At 33.0% G+C, this 18,119-nt stretch overlaps 1 protein-coding gene across 1 annotated transcript; it reads right to left on the reverse strand.

The window, feature by feature from the left end:
* Positions 1-15: 15 nt before the first annotated feature.
* LOC131845745 (uncharacterized) lies at positions 16-2,508 on the reverse strand (the record flags this gene model as incomplete). Its single annotated transcript, XM_059194837.1, has 1 exon — positions 16-2,508. A coding segment is annotated over exon 1 (2,472 nt), but the record flags the coding sequence as incomplete, so codon positions are not given.
* Between the last annotated feature and the right edge of the window lie 15,611 nt (positions 2,509-18,119).

The raw sequence follows: 18,119 nt of genomic DNA on the forward strand, positions 1-18,119 counted from the left end.
TGGCGAGACACTGCAATCTTCCAACTCTCTGGCATAATCATTTTGTAATAAATGATTAACACGTTCGACATACCTGTTACCATATTCCGTATTTAACATAATTTTCTTTTCTATACCTTTTAATCTGCGTACAGCGTTAGGGAAGCTATTTGGCATCCTGCAGCTTTCATCTTTCCATGGTAGCCCAACCTCCCACCTGCCGTTGATGAGTGTAGCAGTTTGCTCCATCACTGTCAGGGCACGGATATCATCAGCATTCTCCCGTGGCTTACCTGACACTCCCATGGACTCGATGGTGAATGACCGTCGCACCTCGTCATAGATGTCTCGTAACATGCGCTCGCTCTCGTCGACTGGTAAGCTGTGTAACTCAGAGATAAGGAGGGTCGAGTGGGACGATTGTTTATGTTCCGGTATACCTAAACAACCATGTATACACCAACCTAAGGGAGTGCGTGTAGCGACGGGTTCATTCTTATTACCTAAACTAGTTTGCAAAGGAATTAACAAATGATAATTATCCTGCCCTAATAGTATTTCAGGTTTCAATTTTTTTATACACAATTCATTTTTAATTTTACGCAAATTTTTATACAAGTTGTAATTAACAGTAGATAAATCTTGTATAGGCAAATCTAAATTATTTATGGTACGAGCTTTTACAGTATACACATCATTATTATCATATGAATTTACAGAGAAAATATCAAAGGTTACAACAGTAGTGTTACATAAATTTACAGAATTATTCCATGCACCACACATACGTAATGTGTCGCTGGGGCCGCTCAGTCCCGCGCGGTTAGCGAGATCGGTAGCTATGAGCGACACAGTTGAACCGTCATCAAGTAAGGCGGTGGTATTAATAACACCGTATGGTCCACGAATTTTTACCGGCACTACTTTTAATAACACTTGTTGATTATTTACGTTAATATGGGTCACAGTTTCACTCACGGGTGGACATTCGTTCACTTGTTCGGCGGTGACGTTGCTAGTCCTGCACCCGGTGGGTACGGGGTAGTGCAGAAGCCGGTGGTGCGCTCCGCCGCAGCCATCTTTATCGCAGGCGGGCGCCGGACATGTTTCGCGCTCATGACTTGACAATAAACACTTGTAACAAAGATTGTTACGCTTAATGTATCGCCATCTATCTTTTCTTAGCGCTTTTTTAAACTGCGTACATTTTGTTAAATCGTGTCTTGAAACACGACAGTATTGACACTTATCATTCAGTACTAAAACAGAATGTGATCTGCTACTTATATTATTATCATAATTTTTATATTTATCGCTGCGTGCATTTATTAAGCATAAGTTAGATGTTGTGGAAATCTTTACTGCTTCTTGAGTTAGAAATTCGGATAATAATTCTAATCTAGATTTCTTTCTTTCTAGTAACAGTGTGTAACTATAATCTGACCACTTAGATACAAGAACAGTTGGCATCTTAGATAATAATAATGTAAATGCATCTATACCTTGTAAATATTCCTGGCGGCCGACGGCTCGTGTTGCTTCCACGAAATTCTGCACTTTCACAGCAAAGTACACTATGTCCTTTTGATATTCTTGTGACACTGGATGTAACTTTTTTAATTCTTGTATCAAGCGTGATATAATTATATCTGGATTACCGAACCTTAGTTCCAGTGTCGCCATTAATTTATCAGGAGTTACGGCGCTGATGAGTAAAGCTGATACCGCTTCCTTTGCGGCTCCACGTAGACATTTCCGTAAACGCCATAAATTTTCCTTCGGATTGAAGTTGCAGACTTCAGTCGATTCTTCATAGGCCTGTTTAAATTGCAGCCATTCCATGGGGTCCCCTGAGTAGTATGGCAAATCCTTCGGCGTGCTCAATCGAGACAATAGTTTAGCATTCGAGTTGCTATTCGCAGAGGCGGCGGCCATGTTCTTTAGAGCGCTTGCTAGCATCTGAACTGTAGTACCATTAGTGCCAGAATCTATTGCTGGCGGACACGTGTCACCCTGTTGAAAACCATGATCGTGGGCAAACTGTGTGTTTTCCAATTCTTGCTGGCTGTGCTCGACCCACCTCTCCACATTACTATTAATGTTGGTGCGATTATCCTCTAGGTCTGGACTGTATTCTGCTTCTAAATCAGCTAGGTCTGCTTCCAATTGTTTGTCAATTAATTCCATTTGAATTTTAGCTTTCTTCTGTGCAGCATCGAGTTCTAACTGCTTTTTACGTGCCAGTACAGATGAATACGAAGACTTCGTGGACTTTGCACGCTTCGTTGTAACGGGCGTCGACGGTTGGCATTCTTCTTTACAAGTACCCGCTTTTGAATTTGTGCTCATAACGGTCACCGTCTTCTCTTCTGTAGGCTTCATATTACTCGGCCGTGGCGTATCTTGATACTGTTCAGAACCAGGATGCTGCTCCGTCTGCATGCAGTCCTTATTGCGTGCAGTACTTCGGGTGCCTACCATTTTGTGCGCTGGTGGTGTGCGGTACATAAATCCGGCCGAATGACCAAATGTATGGTATAAAATATGGTAGGTCACGGTGATGGCAAACGAAGACTTTTAAGACAATTGGATTTATTTTCGACACATAAATTTTATAATGTTAATTAGAGATATGACGTGCGGTGTCGATCGCATCTAGGTGCAGACTGCGTGGCGTCTGTTGCGCCGGTTATAAGTTTTTTTGAAAACGACTACGACACCGCACGCAGAGACAATAACATAGACAAACATCATTTTAATTATTTTGTTTTTTAAGGCACAGAACGCGTCGCTTACAACAAGCATGTATACTCAAGTGGAGTTAAATTATTTGAAATAAAGTGAGAAATATTTATAGTTTACTAGCTGTGCCGGCAAACGTTGTTTTGCCTTAAAATAAAAAATAATAATATAGGGGTGGACTACCCCTAACGTTTAGACGGATGAAAAATAGATGTTGGCCGATTCTCAGACCTACTCAATACGCTCACAAAATTTCATAAGAATCGGTCAAGCCGTTTCGGAGGAGTATGGGAACGAAAACTGTGACACGAGAATTTTATATATAAGATTAAAAAAAAAATATTAATGTATAACGTTCTCTTAATAAAAAATGATGCCTAACAAATGGCCCAATTATTGTAGGGATTTCTTACATATATTTCTGGTTTTATATATACAACTAAAGATAAATAGTTTATATATATATATATATATATATATAAACACCTCTTTGGGCACTTTGTTGATCACGCCACAACCTAAACACTTGCTGATTCCACCTTTTGCACTGAATAACTTGACTCCTATTGCGTATATCTTAGGCGGTATGGCAACGTCGCATTCTATTTTGCGATGTGGCCATATATATTCGTCGATAGTACGATATACTCGACACTTTTTTTACTAATAATTCGTGACTGACTGGCTCCGAACGGCTAAATTTTTGGTATACACAAAGACTTTTTGGCTCTGAATATATTTCAAAAATCAATTAATTATGTTGATCACTTTATATACTCGTCCTTACTGCAATACTTACTTTCATCCGAATATATACAGATACCGTAACGGTCTATCAATTATGAATTTATTAATTTACTAATGTAGATATTTTATATTCGCAATGCTCCATACATAGTAACTCCACCGTTGCAGGGGGGAGCACCGTACACCGCACCCCGCGCACACAAACAGATATTTTTTGAATACACAAAGACTTTTTGGCTCTGTATATATATTTGAAAAATCAATTAATTGTGTTGATCACTTTATATACTGGTCCTTACTGCGATACTTATTTTAATCCGAATATATATAGATACCGTAACGGTCTATCAATTATGAATTTATTAATTTACTAATCTAGATATTTTATATTCGCAATGCTCCATACATGCAAGCTCCAGCAACGGTGGAGGCAGGGGGGAAGCAGGGGGGACCGTACACCGCACCCCGCGCACACAAACAAATTAGAATAAATTAAATTCATAAGATTATTTACATATTTCGACTGCCTCGGTGGTCACACCGCTTTACATCCGATGGTCGCGGGTTCGATTTCTCGCACGGTGCAAACATTTGTACTCATCGGTCATCGATTGTTTTCATCGGTCTGGGTGTTTTATATGTATATTATATATGTATTTACAAAATAAAAATATCTATTTATATCAGTTCAGTATCAGTCTGTGTTAATTGTCCAGGGCTATTTATTATATTTTTATAAACGGTTATCTTTTTCCATCGCACCGCTCGCTATCGACAGTGAATTCATAGAAATGTCACTCTAAAAACAAAAATAGTTTTGTGTTTTGTATTTCAAATACTAAATGCAAAATAGGTATTTTCAAAATACTTTTTCAAAATAAAGTACCTTTTGAATTTTTGTCTAAACCTCAGATATTTTATTTATTTTAGGTATATCAATCATTACATAGTGTAGTATAAAACAAAGTCGATGTCGCATCTAACAGTACATAAATAAAGAAAGAAGACTTTTTGGCTCTGATACCGTAACGGCCTATCAATTATGAATTTATTATACCTAATCTAGATATTTTATATTCGCAATGCTACATACATTGTAATATCCGCCTCCATTCATTGTAACGGTGGAGGGACTAAATAGTTGAATAAAACTGAATAAGCACTTGCTCCACTCTATAGGTACTGCGTCGTCGTCGTATGCTGTTCATTTTTTCACTCGTTTTGGCGCCAAGAGAGGGTCACATAGTCGTGGTCAAGTTAAGAACTTATAATTTAATTTTGATAACAATAGATACAAGTAAAAAGTAGGTATTATATTAATGTACGTAAGTACTGAACTTAAAAATATTTATTCTTTATTGTACATTTGAAAAACTTAACACTTAAGGACTTGTACATATACACGTACATACTGCCATTTTCTCTTAAAGACATCCAGAGAAGCACTATTTATCAAATACGCGGGGTGCACCGACCTTTGACCTTATAACAACTGATTCGCGCGTAACGAATTACATTGCTACTTTTTGGTATTTTATAGTGGATATGTCACTATAAAATATTATTATTTCTTTAGATTATGACATAATAACATAGTTTACATGATTTTAAGGGAAACATACGATAAAAAAAATTCCCGTAAAATGTAAAAGATAAAAAATGGTTATTGTTGGTTATCCTTAAGAGATAGACATATACCATCATGGACTTTTTTGTTGACCTTATTTTGATACATCTCTAAGCACTAGACAATACGCATTTTCATTAAACAGTATTGTATTTTTTTTATTTCTTTAACTTTAATGCACAAACAAATTTGTACATGTGGCGGACTTAATATTTTGCCGCGTTATTTACCAGGCAACCATGAGTGGTGCAGCGAAAGATTATTGGCGGTGCACTAATATAAATAAGAAATGTCAAAAAAAGATATATAAATACAAAGCAAAATATACATTTCTATAAAAAAATAACAATATACATACATAAATATATAACCCATAAATGTATAAATAAATACATAATGATCCGATAATCAAATTATAAATACAGTCTCAAATTGAAAGTAAGAAAAACAGAAAATATAGAGAGAACTATAGGGATATAACAGAAAGATGTGAAAAAAGGAGAAGGACAGTAAAAAAGTTACAAATTTAAATAATGTTGCCGCAATTTCTGTTTAAATGAATTTATTACATTATTATATATATTAGGCATACGACTAGCCTTATGACTGTTACTTTTTTTTTAATCTATACATCTATACATGTAAATAAAATTGGAGTGTCTGTTTGTAATATTGAAATAACCGTTTTTTACTACTTGCATATGAATATAAATACGGTACATACACCAAAATAACATATTTTACAAGTTTTGTCTGTCTGTCTGTCTGTTTGTTCCGGCTAATCTCTGAAATAGCTGGACCGATTTTGACGGGACTTTTTTGGCAAGTAGCTGATGTAATAAGGAGTAACTTACGCTACTGTTATTTTAGAAAAATAAAATAAAATTTCACGCGGACGAAGTCGCTGGGGCCAGCTAGTCTATAGATATACCGAGATTTAATATTTAAGTTGCTATTATGTTGGTGACAAAATTTTACTGTAATGTTACTATTACGTTATCCTACACAATTTGTATTATTTTGGATGAATAAATAAATAAATAATAATCTATACATCTATACATTTAATAAAAATTGGAGTGTCTGTTTGTAATATTGAAATAACCGTTTTTTACTACATGCATATGAATATATATAAGGTACATATACCAAAATAAAAATTTTTATAATTTTTGTCTGTCTGTCTGTCGGTCTGTTTGTTCCGGCTAATCTCTGAAATGGCTGGACCGATTTTGACGGTACTTTTTTTGGCAGGTAGCTGATTTATAAGGAGTAACTTAGGCTACTTTTATTTTAGAAAAATAAAGTTAAATTCCACGCGGACGAAGTCGCTGTTCCCAGCTTGTTTTTAATAAAAACGGTTTATTTGATAGAAAAAACATCTTTTTTGTGGTACTTGAGAATGTTGAAGCATGTTGTTTGTAATATTGAAATAACCGTTTTTTACTACTTGCATATGAATATAAATACGGTACATATACTAAAATTTATTTTTATACAATTTTTGTCTGTCTGTCTGTCTGTTTGTTCCGGCTAATCTCTGAAATAGCGGGACCGATTTTAATGGGATCTTTTTTGACAGGTAGCTGATGTAATAAGGAGTAACTTAGGCTACTTTTATTTTAGAAAAATAAAGTTAACAACCACGCGGACGAAGTCGCGGGAATAGCTAGTGTATAATATATTAGAGATACCTACGTGTTTTTTTTTTATTGATGACTAGCTGTACACGGGATTTCGTCCGTGTGTAATTTAACTTTATTTTACTAAAATATAAGAAGTTACATTCCACGCGAACGAAGTCGCGTGTACAGCTAGTTGTCGGTAGTCTAGCGATTTAGCTAGTACACCGCTTTGATTCCTGCTTGGTGGTCGAGGGTTCGATTCCTCGCACGCTGCAAACATTTGTATTCATGAGTATGATTGTTTGTAACGGTCTGGGTGTTTTCTATGTATAGATAATATATATTAATTTACGAAAAAATTTTTATTTCTTTGTATTTGTATCAGTTATCTGGTACCCATAACACAATGTTCAGCTAGCTTAACTTGGGTCTAGATGAAGCTGTGTGAATTGTCCTGAGATTACTATTATTACTATAATAAATCTTTTCAAATCAGCCGATGTTTATTTTTGCCATAATACGTGCTGTTACCATGTGATAATATTACGTAGTTACTGTTTGATAATGTGATAATATTACGTACTTATTACTGTTTTAAATGTGATGTGTTCATTATTTATATTTCCTTTGAATTAAAGACAAGTGTATATATATATATATACGCGCACTTAGTTGTACACTTTGTTGATCCAGCCACGACCCGTAGATACATTTGCTGGTTCCACTGTCTATCTCTTTCTACCACTATAACGGTATCGTGGCGGAACGGCAACATGTTGCCGTTCCGCGTTCCCGCGTGTTCCCTAGATAAAGTATTCGTCGATAGTACCTGTACTCGATATATATTTTTTCAACAATTTCCTGCAATAGTGACTCCGTATCAGCAAATTTTTTTAAATGCACAAAAACTTTTTGGCTCTGAATATATTTAAAAAATCATTTACTTGTGTGTTGATGAATTTATATACTAGTACATGAAGTACCTAAAATACTTGTTTTGATTCGAATAGGTAGCGATATTATGAATTTATTGTACGTAATCTAAAGATTTTGACGAAATAAGAGTAATTAGTTATCTATCTATCTGTTAACCTTGACTTCATACTGGCACCAGTATTATCAGATGATGAACATACTCTTCGAAAACTTACAGCAGAAATATCGTGTTTGGACTCATTAGATTGGTCTCGATGAATAGAGTTTAAAAAACTTAAAATAAATGGTAAATTAGAAATAACGTATAAAAACACTCTACGCAAAATTCAACCACTTTAAAACTTAATAATAATAATTAGGAAAAGATCAAAGCTATAAGTGCACTGAAAGTAATTGATGGCTTCCACACAATATTTTCAGTACTAAACAACTCTGTTTGTTCAGTAAGTAGCTTTGACGTAGTCTAGTGTTTTGAGTAGTCATGCTCACTAAAATGTCCAGACTTGTGGCGGCGTGGTGGGCCGGGTCATTGGGCTCCCTAAAATATGGTCGAGCGCAATGATGGCTGGCTCATCCGTCATACTCGTGAACGGGTGCTGCTTGTAGGGACTGGTCTGCTCTAATCACTATGACTGATTTTCTCTTATTAATTGTTTAACCAGTTGGTTATATATTCAATATTTTTTCTATTTGAGTATTTAATTGAATTAGTGCTAATTGTTGGTTTGTATTCACACACTTAAACTTAAAAATGTAAAGTAATAATAAAATTATTTAAAAGAGCAACACGCAAGTTTCTTGCTCGTTCTTCTTGTGATGAGACAGCTTTCCGAACGAGCGGTAGATTAAAAAATGTAATGACTATTCAAAAGTGCTTCAATGTAAGTTTATTTGAATAAATGATTTTCTATTTCTATTTCAGAATGGCCAGTAGTTTTCAAGAAATAAGTCTTTGAAATTGTACGTGTAACTTATATATATACTAGTTTTTTCACCACAGCAAACAACACCAATATGGCCTAGTTAGTAGTGTACCTGTTTACCAATTTACCACATAGATACTCCGAGTTCGAATCCTACACTTTTTTTTCATTATTTATTTTTTTGTTTTTTTTTTTATTTTATATTTTAATAATTAATTTATGATTATATACGATTATGAATTTATAATAAAAACGTAGTTAAGTATTAAATTAATTTTACTAGTTAGGAGTGTACCTGTGTACCAACTTACCACACAGACACCCCGGGTTCGATTCCCACCATTGACTATTGTTATTTACTCCTTTTTGTTTTTTTTTTTAATTTATTATTTGAATAATTAAATTAATTTATACGAGAAAAACGTAGTTAAGTATTAAATTAATTTTACTAGTTAGGAGTGTACCTGTGTACCAACTTACCACACAGACACCCCGGGTTCGATTCCCAACATTGACTTTTTTTTTGTTTTTTTTTTAAAGTAATATTTAAAATTAACTATTTTAATAATTAAATGAATTTAATCGATAAAAACGTTGTTTAATATTAAATAAATTTTAAGTGACATTAACTATTATAGCATGCACAAAAAATATTTTGTAATAATAAAGAAAATACATTTGAAATGTTGTTGTGTTCATTATTTATAAGATCTTACTATAATTGTTAGCTGCTTTACAATTTAGAAAGTATAATAGTTAATGTAAATTAAAATTAATTTAATACTTGACAACTTTTTGTTCGATTAAATTCATTTAATTATTAAAATAGTTAATTTAAAATATAAAATAAAGTCAAAACAAAAAAAAATAATAAAAAAAATTCTATGGCGGGAATCGAACCTTGAGCGTCCGTTTGGTAAGTTGATTTGAAATTCAAAGGCTTATTTCTTCGAAATTACTGGTCATTTTGTAATAATACTTAGGGTTCGCATACCCTTATCGGATAATACTAATACACGGAGTTTCGTCACAATAAAATATCTAGGTTAGGTATAATAAATTCATAATTAATAGACCATTACGGTATCTGTATATATTCGGATCAAAACAAGTACTATGAAATAAGAAAGAGTATATAAATTGATTAACACAAGTAATTGATTTTTGAAATATATTCAGAGCCAAAAAGTCTTCTTTCTTTATTTATGTACTTGTTAGATGCGACAGCGACTTTTTTTTATACTATACTATACTATACTATGTAATGATTGATATACCTAAAATAAATAAAATATCTGAGGTTTGGACAAAAACTCAAAGGGTAATTTATTTTGAAAAAGTATTTTGAAAATACCTATTTTGCTTTTAGTGTTATAGTACTTTAACTGTTATGTTTTAAGTAACAATGTTTAATTATAATTAATACTACTGCACCAACATTCCGATCGTGCAAAAAAATTTGCTGTTTCATTATTTTTAGTTCAATTAGTGGTCTACCTAAGTCCTGGGCTAAGGGGGGGGGAAAGTCATGACGCCCCCATGACTCCCATGACCTCCATGACGCTCCCCCCTGGATCCGCCGTTGCGTCTTCTCTTTATTCGCTCACGTTTGTAACGTTGTTACAAAAGAAAAGATTCCCGTCCAAAAAATAACAAGTATTGAGGTTTGATCTGGAGTCACGTTACTCCAGACTGATTTCTATAAATATTTAGATTAGATAGACTATTATTCTTGAAATACTAGCTAGACATTATTAAGTTACTGTAGCCATAATGTAGTAGCCCAAACGTGCCAATGAGGAAGCCCTTGGCAAATGCTGCACCCTGATTGGCCCGTTTGAATTGGATCAAGAAGTGGTCGTATGCCAAAAAGGTGGATTTGTATAAAATCGTGTATAAATCGCTTAATTATTATTATTACTCGTCTTGACAGTTGTGGCTCAAAACGGATCAACATTTATATATGGTCATCTGGCATTAGATCAACAAAAGGCCTCCGGATCAACAAGTGAAAAAGGATCAACAAAAAACTACCTATACGGCACGTCTGAGCCACAAAGTGCCCAAGGGGATATTTATATATATATATATATATATATATATATATATATATATATACTTTTTTGACACTTTTTTTACTAATAATTCGTGACTGAATGGCTCCGAACGGCAAAATTTTTGGTATACACAAAGACTTTTTGGATCTGAATATATTTCAAAAATCAATTAATTATGTTGATCACTTTATATACTCGTCCTTACTGCGATACTTATTTTCATCCGAATATATACAGATACCGTAACGGTCTATCAATTATGAATTTATTAATTTACTAATGTAGATATTTTATATTCGCAATGCTCCATACATAGTAACTCCACCGTTGCAGGGGGGAGCACCGTACACCGCACCCCGCGCACACAAACAAATTAGATATTTTTTGAATACACAAAGACTTTTTGGCTCTGTATATATTTCAAAAATCAATTAATTGTGTTGATCACTTTATATACTGGTCCTTACTGCGATACTTATTTTAATCCGAATATATATAGATACCGTAACGGTCTATCAATTATGAATTTATTAATTTACTAATCTAGATATTTTATATTCGCAATGCTCCATACATGCAAGCTCCAGCAACGGTGGAGGCAGGGGGGAGCACCGTACACCGCACCCCGCGCACACAAACAAATTAGAATAAATTAAATTCATAAGATTATTTATATACTTCGACAGCCTCGGTGGTCACACCGCTTTACATCCGATGATCGCGGGTTCGATTTCTCGCACGGTGCAAACATTTGTACTCATCGGTCATCGATTGTTTTCATCGGTCTGGGTGTTTTATATGTATTTACAAAATAAAAATATCTATTTATATCAGTTCAGTATCAGTCTGTGTTAATTGTCCAGGGCTATTTATTATATTTTTATAAACGGTTATCTTTTTCCATCGCTATCGACAGTGAATTCATAGAAATGTCACTCTAAAAACAAAAATAGTTTTGTGTTTTGTATTTCAAATACTAAATGCAAAATAGGTATTTTCAAAATACTTTTTCAAAATAAAGTACCTTTTGAATTTTTGTCCAAACCTCAGACATTTTATTTGTTTTAGATATATCAATCATTACATAGTGTAGTATAAAACAAAGTCGCTTTCGCATCTAACAGTAGATAAATAAAGAAAGAAGACTTTTTGGCTCTGATACCGTAACGGCCTATCAATTATGAATTTATTATACCTAATCTAGATATTTTATATTCGCAATGCTACATACATTGTAATATCCGTCTCCATTCATTGTAACGGTGGAGGGACTAAATAGTTGAATAAAACTGAATAAGCAGTTGCTCCACTCTATAGGTACTGCGTCGTCGTCGTATGCTGTTCATTTTTTCACTCGTTTTGGCGCCAAGAGAGGGTCACATAGTCGTGGTCAAGTTAAGAACTTATAATTTAATTTTGATAACAATAGATACAAGTAAAAAGTAGGTATTATATTAATGTACGTAAGTACTGTACTTAAAAATATTTATTCTTTATTGTACATTTGAAAAACTTAACACTTAAGGACTTGTACATATACACGTACATACTGCCATTTTCTCTTAAAGACATCCAGAGAAGCACTATTTATCAAATACGCGGGGTGCACCGACCTTATTTTTCTAAAATAATAGTAGCCTAAATTACTCCTTATTACATCAGCTACCTGTCAAAAAAGGTCCCATCAAAATCGGTCCAGCCATTTCAGAGATTAGCCGGAACAGACAGACAGACAGACAGACAAAAATTGTATAAAAATAAATTTTAGTACATGTACCGTATTTATATTCATATGCTCGTAGTCAAAAACTATTATTTAAGAAGTTACATTCCACGCGAACGAAGTCGCGTGTACAGCTAGTTGTCGGTAGTCTAGCGATTTAGCTAGCACACCGCTTTGATTCCTGCTTGGTGGTCGAGGGTTCGATTCCTCGCACGCTGCAAACATTTGTATTCATGAGTATGATTGTTTGTAACGATCTGGGTGTTGTCTATGTATAGATAATATATATTAATTTACAAAAAAAATCTTTGTATTTGTATCAGTTGTCTGGTACCCATAACACAATGTTCAGCTAGCTTAACTTGGGTCTAGATGAAGCTGTGTGAATTGTGCTGAGATTACTATTATTACTATAATAAATCTTTTCAAATCAGCCGATGTTTATTTTTGCCATAATACGTGCTGTTACCATGTGATAATATTACGTACTTATTACTGTTTTAAATGTGATGCGTTCATTATTTATATTTCCTTTGAATTAAAGACAAGTGTATATATATATATATATACGCGCACTTATTTGCACACTTGATTGATCCAGCCACGACCCGTAGATACATTTGCTGACTCCACTGTCTCTCTCTTTCTACCACTATAACGGTATCGTGGCGGAACGGCAACATGTTGCCGTTCCGCGTTCCCGCGTGTTCCCTAGATAAAGTATTCGTCGATAGTACCTGTACTCGATATATATGTTTTCAACAATTTCCTGCATTAGTGACTCCGTATCAGCAAAATTTTTTAAATGCACAAAAACTTTTTGGCTCTGACTATATTTAAAAAATCATTTACTTGTGTGTTGATGAATTTATATACTAGTACATGAAGTACCTAAAATACTTGTTTTGATTCGAATAGGTAGCGATATTATGAATTTATTATACGTAATCTAAAGATTTTGACGAAATAAGAGTAATTAGTTATCTATCTATCTGTTAACCTTGACTTCATACTGGCACCAGTATTATCAGATGATGAACATACTCTTCGAAAAATTACAGCAGAAATATCGTGTTTGGACTCATTAGATTGGTCTCGATGAATAGAGTTTAAAAAACTTAAAATAAATGGTAAATTAGAAATAACGTATAAAAACACTCTACGCAAAATTCAACCACTTTAAAACTTAATAATAATAATTAGGAAAAGATCAAAGCTATAAGTGCATTGAAAGTAATTGATGGCTTCCACACAATATTTTCAGTACTAAACACCTCTGTTTGTTCAGTAAAAGTGTAAATACACTGGTAACCTTTAATCATATTTTATATGCAAACATTACATATACAAACCCTAAAGTTTTATTTCAGAATGGCCAGTAGTTTTCAAGAAATAAGTCTTTGAAATTGTACGTGTAACTTATATATATACTAGTTTTTTCACGATAGCAAACAACACCAATATGGCCTAGTTAGTAGTGTACCTGTTTATCAATTTACCACACAGATACTCCGAGTTCCAATCCTACACTTTTTTTTATTATTTATTTTTTTGTTTTTTTTTAATTTAATATTTTAATAATTAATTTAATTTATACGATTATTAATTTATAATAAAAACGTAGTTAAGTATTAAATTAATTTTACTAGTTAGGAGTGTACCTGTGTACCAACTTACCACACAGACACCCCGGGTTCGATTCCCACCATTGACTATTGTTATTTACTTCTTTTTGTTTTTTTTTTAATTTAATATTTTAATAATTAAATTAATTTTTACGAGAAAAACGTAGTTAAGTATTAAATTAATTTTACTAGTTAGGAGTGTACCTGTGTACCAACTTACTACACAGACATCCCGGGTTCGATTCCCACCATTGACTATTGTTATTTACTTCTTTTTGTTTATTTTTAATTTAATATTTTAATAATTAAATTAATTTATACGAGAAAAACGTAGTTAAGTATTAAATTAATTTTACTAGTTAGGAGTGTACCTGTGTTGTACCAACTTACCACACAGACACCCCGGGTTCGATTCCCACCATTGACGTTTTTTTTGTTTTTTTTTTAAAGTAATATTTAAAAATAACTATTTTAATAATTAAATGAATTTAATCGATAAAAATAAGTTGTTAAATATTAAATAAATTTTAAGTGACATTAACTATTATAGCATGCACAAACAATATTTTGTAATAATAAAGAAAATACATTTGAAATGTTGTTGTGTTAATTATTTATAAGATCTTACTATAATTGTTAGCTGCTTTACAATTTAGAAAGTATAATAGTTAATGTAAATTAAAATTTATTTGATACTTGACAACTTTTTGTTCGATTAAATTCATTTAATTATTAAAATAGTTAATTTAAAATATAAAATAAAGTCAAAACAAAAAAAAATAATAAAAAAACTTCTATGTCGGGAATCGAACCTTGAGCGTCCGTTTGGTAAGTTGATTTGAAATTCAAAGGCTTATTTCTTCGAAATTACTGGCCATTTTGAAATAATACTTAGGGTTCGCATACCCTTATCGGATACTACACGGAGTTTCGTCAAAATAAAATATCTAGGTTAGGTATAATAAATTCATAATTAATAGACCGTTACGGTATCTGTATATATTCGGATCAAAACAAGTACTATGAAATAAGAACGAGTATATAAATTGATTAACACAAGTAATTGATTTTTGAAATATATTCAGAGCCAAAAAGTCTTCTTTCTTTATTTATGTACTTGTTAGATGCGACAGCGACTTTGTTTTATACTATTCTATGTAATGATTGATATACCTAAAATAAATAAAATATCAGAGGTTTGGACAAAAACTCAAAAAGTAATTTGTTTTGTAAAGGTATTTTGAAAATACTTATTTTGCTTTTAGTGTTATAGTACTTTAACTGTTATATTTTAAGTAACAATGTTTAATTATAATTAATACCACTGCACCAACACTCCGATCGTGCAAAAAATTTAGCTGTTTCATTATTTTTTAGTTCTATTAGTAGTCTACCTAAATCCTAATGGGGAGGACAGTTATGACCCCCCATGACTCCCAAGACCTCCATGACGCTACCCCCTGGATCCGCCGTTACGTCTTCTCTTCATTCGCTCAGTAACCTTGTTACAAAAGAAAAGATTCCCGTCCAAAAAATAACAAGTATTGAGGTTTGATCTGGAGTCACGTTACTCCAGACTGATTTCTATAAATATTTAGATTAGATAGACTATTATTCTTGAAATACTAGCTAGACATTATTAAGTTACTGTAGCCATAATGTAGTAGCCCAAACGTGCCAATGAGGAAACCCTTGGCAAATGCTGCACCCTGATTGGCCCGTTTGAATTGGATCAAGAACTGCTCGTATGCCAAAAAGGTGGATTTGTATAAAATCGTGTATAAATCGCTTAATTATTATTATTACTCGTCGTGACAGTTGTGGCTCAAAACGGAGCAACATTTACATATGGTCATCTGGCATTAGATCAACAAAAGGCCTCCGGATCAACAAGTGAAAAAGGATCAACAAAAAACTACCTATACGGCACGTCTGAGCCACAAAGTGCCCAAGGGGATATTTATATATATATATCATCATCATCATCATCATCGTCTGCTTCTTCCTTATCCCATTTATTTGGGGTCGGCGTAATATGTATAGACAAAATTCTAAATTCCATTACATTTATGAGAAACATATCTAAAAATACGTATATTAAAAATGTAAGTGATTTTGTCTGTACATGGAAGATATATTTGAAAAAGTATATGTATATATATAATATAGTAAATGATGTATTTAATAAGTACTTATTAATGTATAACGTAATTTAATATTATTATTGCTGTGGCACACATGCAGCCCATAGTGTATTGTACTGAACTGAATATTCTGTAATGTATCTATTCTTCTTATCATTCAACTTGACATAAATTCGTTCCTGACAGAACGGTCTGTATGTAGTGGGATTGCCATTTGTTGCCATTCTGTTACACTCGTGCAGTGGATCTCCAACCACTGCTTGAGTTGGTGGGTCCACCTTCGATCGTAGCTCTGTAATGTATACGTTTAATTACAAGTAGTATATATAAGTGTGTATTAAGATACAGGTAAAGATTTCTTATTCCTATTGGGGGACTTTGTTCGTATCATAGTACCGAAAGCAATGATTTTAATAATTATTGTGTTTGTTTGTGACTTATACGCGATAATCTCAAAAACCGCCTAAGCGAATTAGGGCGGTTTTTGCCTAGTAATACTTGAGTTCATTTTATTATTGGAATATTTCAAATGTTTTTATTTTTTAATTATTCTAATCCAACGCGACACATTAAGGCAATGTACCGAAGATACTGGCAGTATTGCCTCTTTGAATATCCATACTTACCCTTTTTATTTGTTTTAAAAACAAAAAAGTTATACAGGTATGAAACCGTGGCTTCAGGTACTTATAAATAAGGTTTACATATAGCGTGACCAGACCCGAACAAAAACAATTAACAATAATAATAATAAAGGTGCGGCCTTTATAAATTCTGGTGTGATTCCTCGGCTTCTGACTTGAGACTTATTTTATTAACATAAACATAAATTTAACTTGTTTTTCCAACTGAAAAATCGTAGCCATTGAAAATATTCGGAGCGAAAACCAGATGGAACAAAAGGCGGTCAAAACAAAGGCCTCTAGCCACTACAATAAAGAGAACCGAGGGGTTCTTTGCCTCCTTACCTTTTTTATTGTTACCTAACCTTTTACCGTTGATCCACTTTTATTTAATAACCTTTTTTGCAATGTAGCACATAAAATAGGATTTTACAACTCGCCGCGTGCCGATCTACTGAAATGATGTTCCTTTGATAGGTAGGACTGGTTGTTTCTGATTCTCAAAGTTTTGAGTATCAGATATTGCTTTGCTAACGTCGAGTGCTTGCGTAAAACTTTGATGAAATTTGAGCATCTATTTAATTTGACAATAGCCGCGTGATCCTTGTGTTTACTTGAGAACTTAACAACTTCAGGTGATTCTTTTTATATTTCGGCTTTGATGTTTTTATTTGTTTCTATATTTGTAAAGTTCTTAATTGTATTAGGGAAGCTTTGTTCAATTGTCTGTGTGGGTGCCTCTGTTACATCTATTACATGCTTATTTTGTAATCTATATTTAGAGTTTTTTTTTTTGTAATTGAAATTACAGAATAAGTTATAAATTACTACAATTACAATGGCTATATATCTAATCTAGCGGTTTAGCACATGCTTTACTTCCGATGGTCGAGAGTTCGATTCCCCGCACGGACCAAACATTTGTATTTATGTGTATGATTGTTTATATCAGGATATTATTATGCAATTTATAATAGATATTAAGAAATAAAAACAAAATTAATATATATATATATATATATATATGTACATAAATAAATAATCTTATTAATATATTATGTACATAAATAAACGCGAAAGTTTGTGAGTATAGATTGGATGTTTGTTACCCTTTCACGCAAAAACTACTGAACGGATTTTGATGAAACTTTACAATAATATAGCTTATACATCAGAATAACATATAGGCTATAATTTCACGCGAATGAAACCGCGGGTATATCTAGTATAAATATAAACGCTTTACAAAAAAATACTTATAAACTATTATAATCCGAACACTATATGTACAAAGTCACGGCATTGGCCAGTTTTAAATAATTTTGAATCACCAATGATATCAGTCAATTACGTATTCTCTCATTACAA

Source organism: Achroia grisella, unplaced genomic scaffold, assembly GCF_030625045.1.
Source record: "Achroia grisella isolate CSIRO2021 unplaced genomic scaffold, CSIRO_AGI_Agris_v1 utg483, whole genome shotgun sequence".
Classification (NCBI taxonomy): Eukaryota; Metazoa; Arthropoda; class Insecta; order Lepidoptera; family Pyralidae; genus Achroia; species Achroia grisella.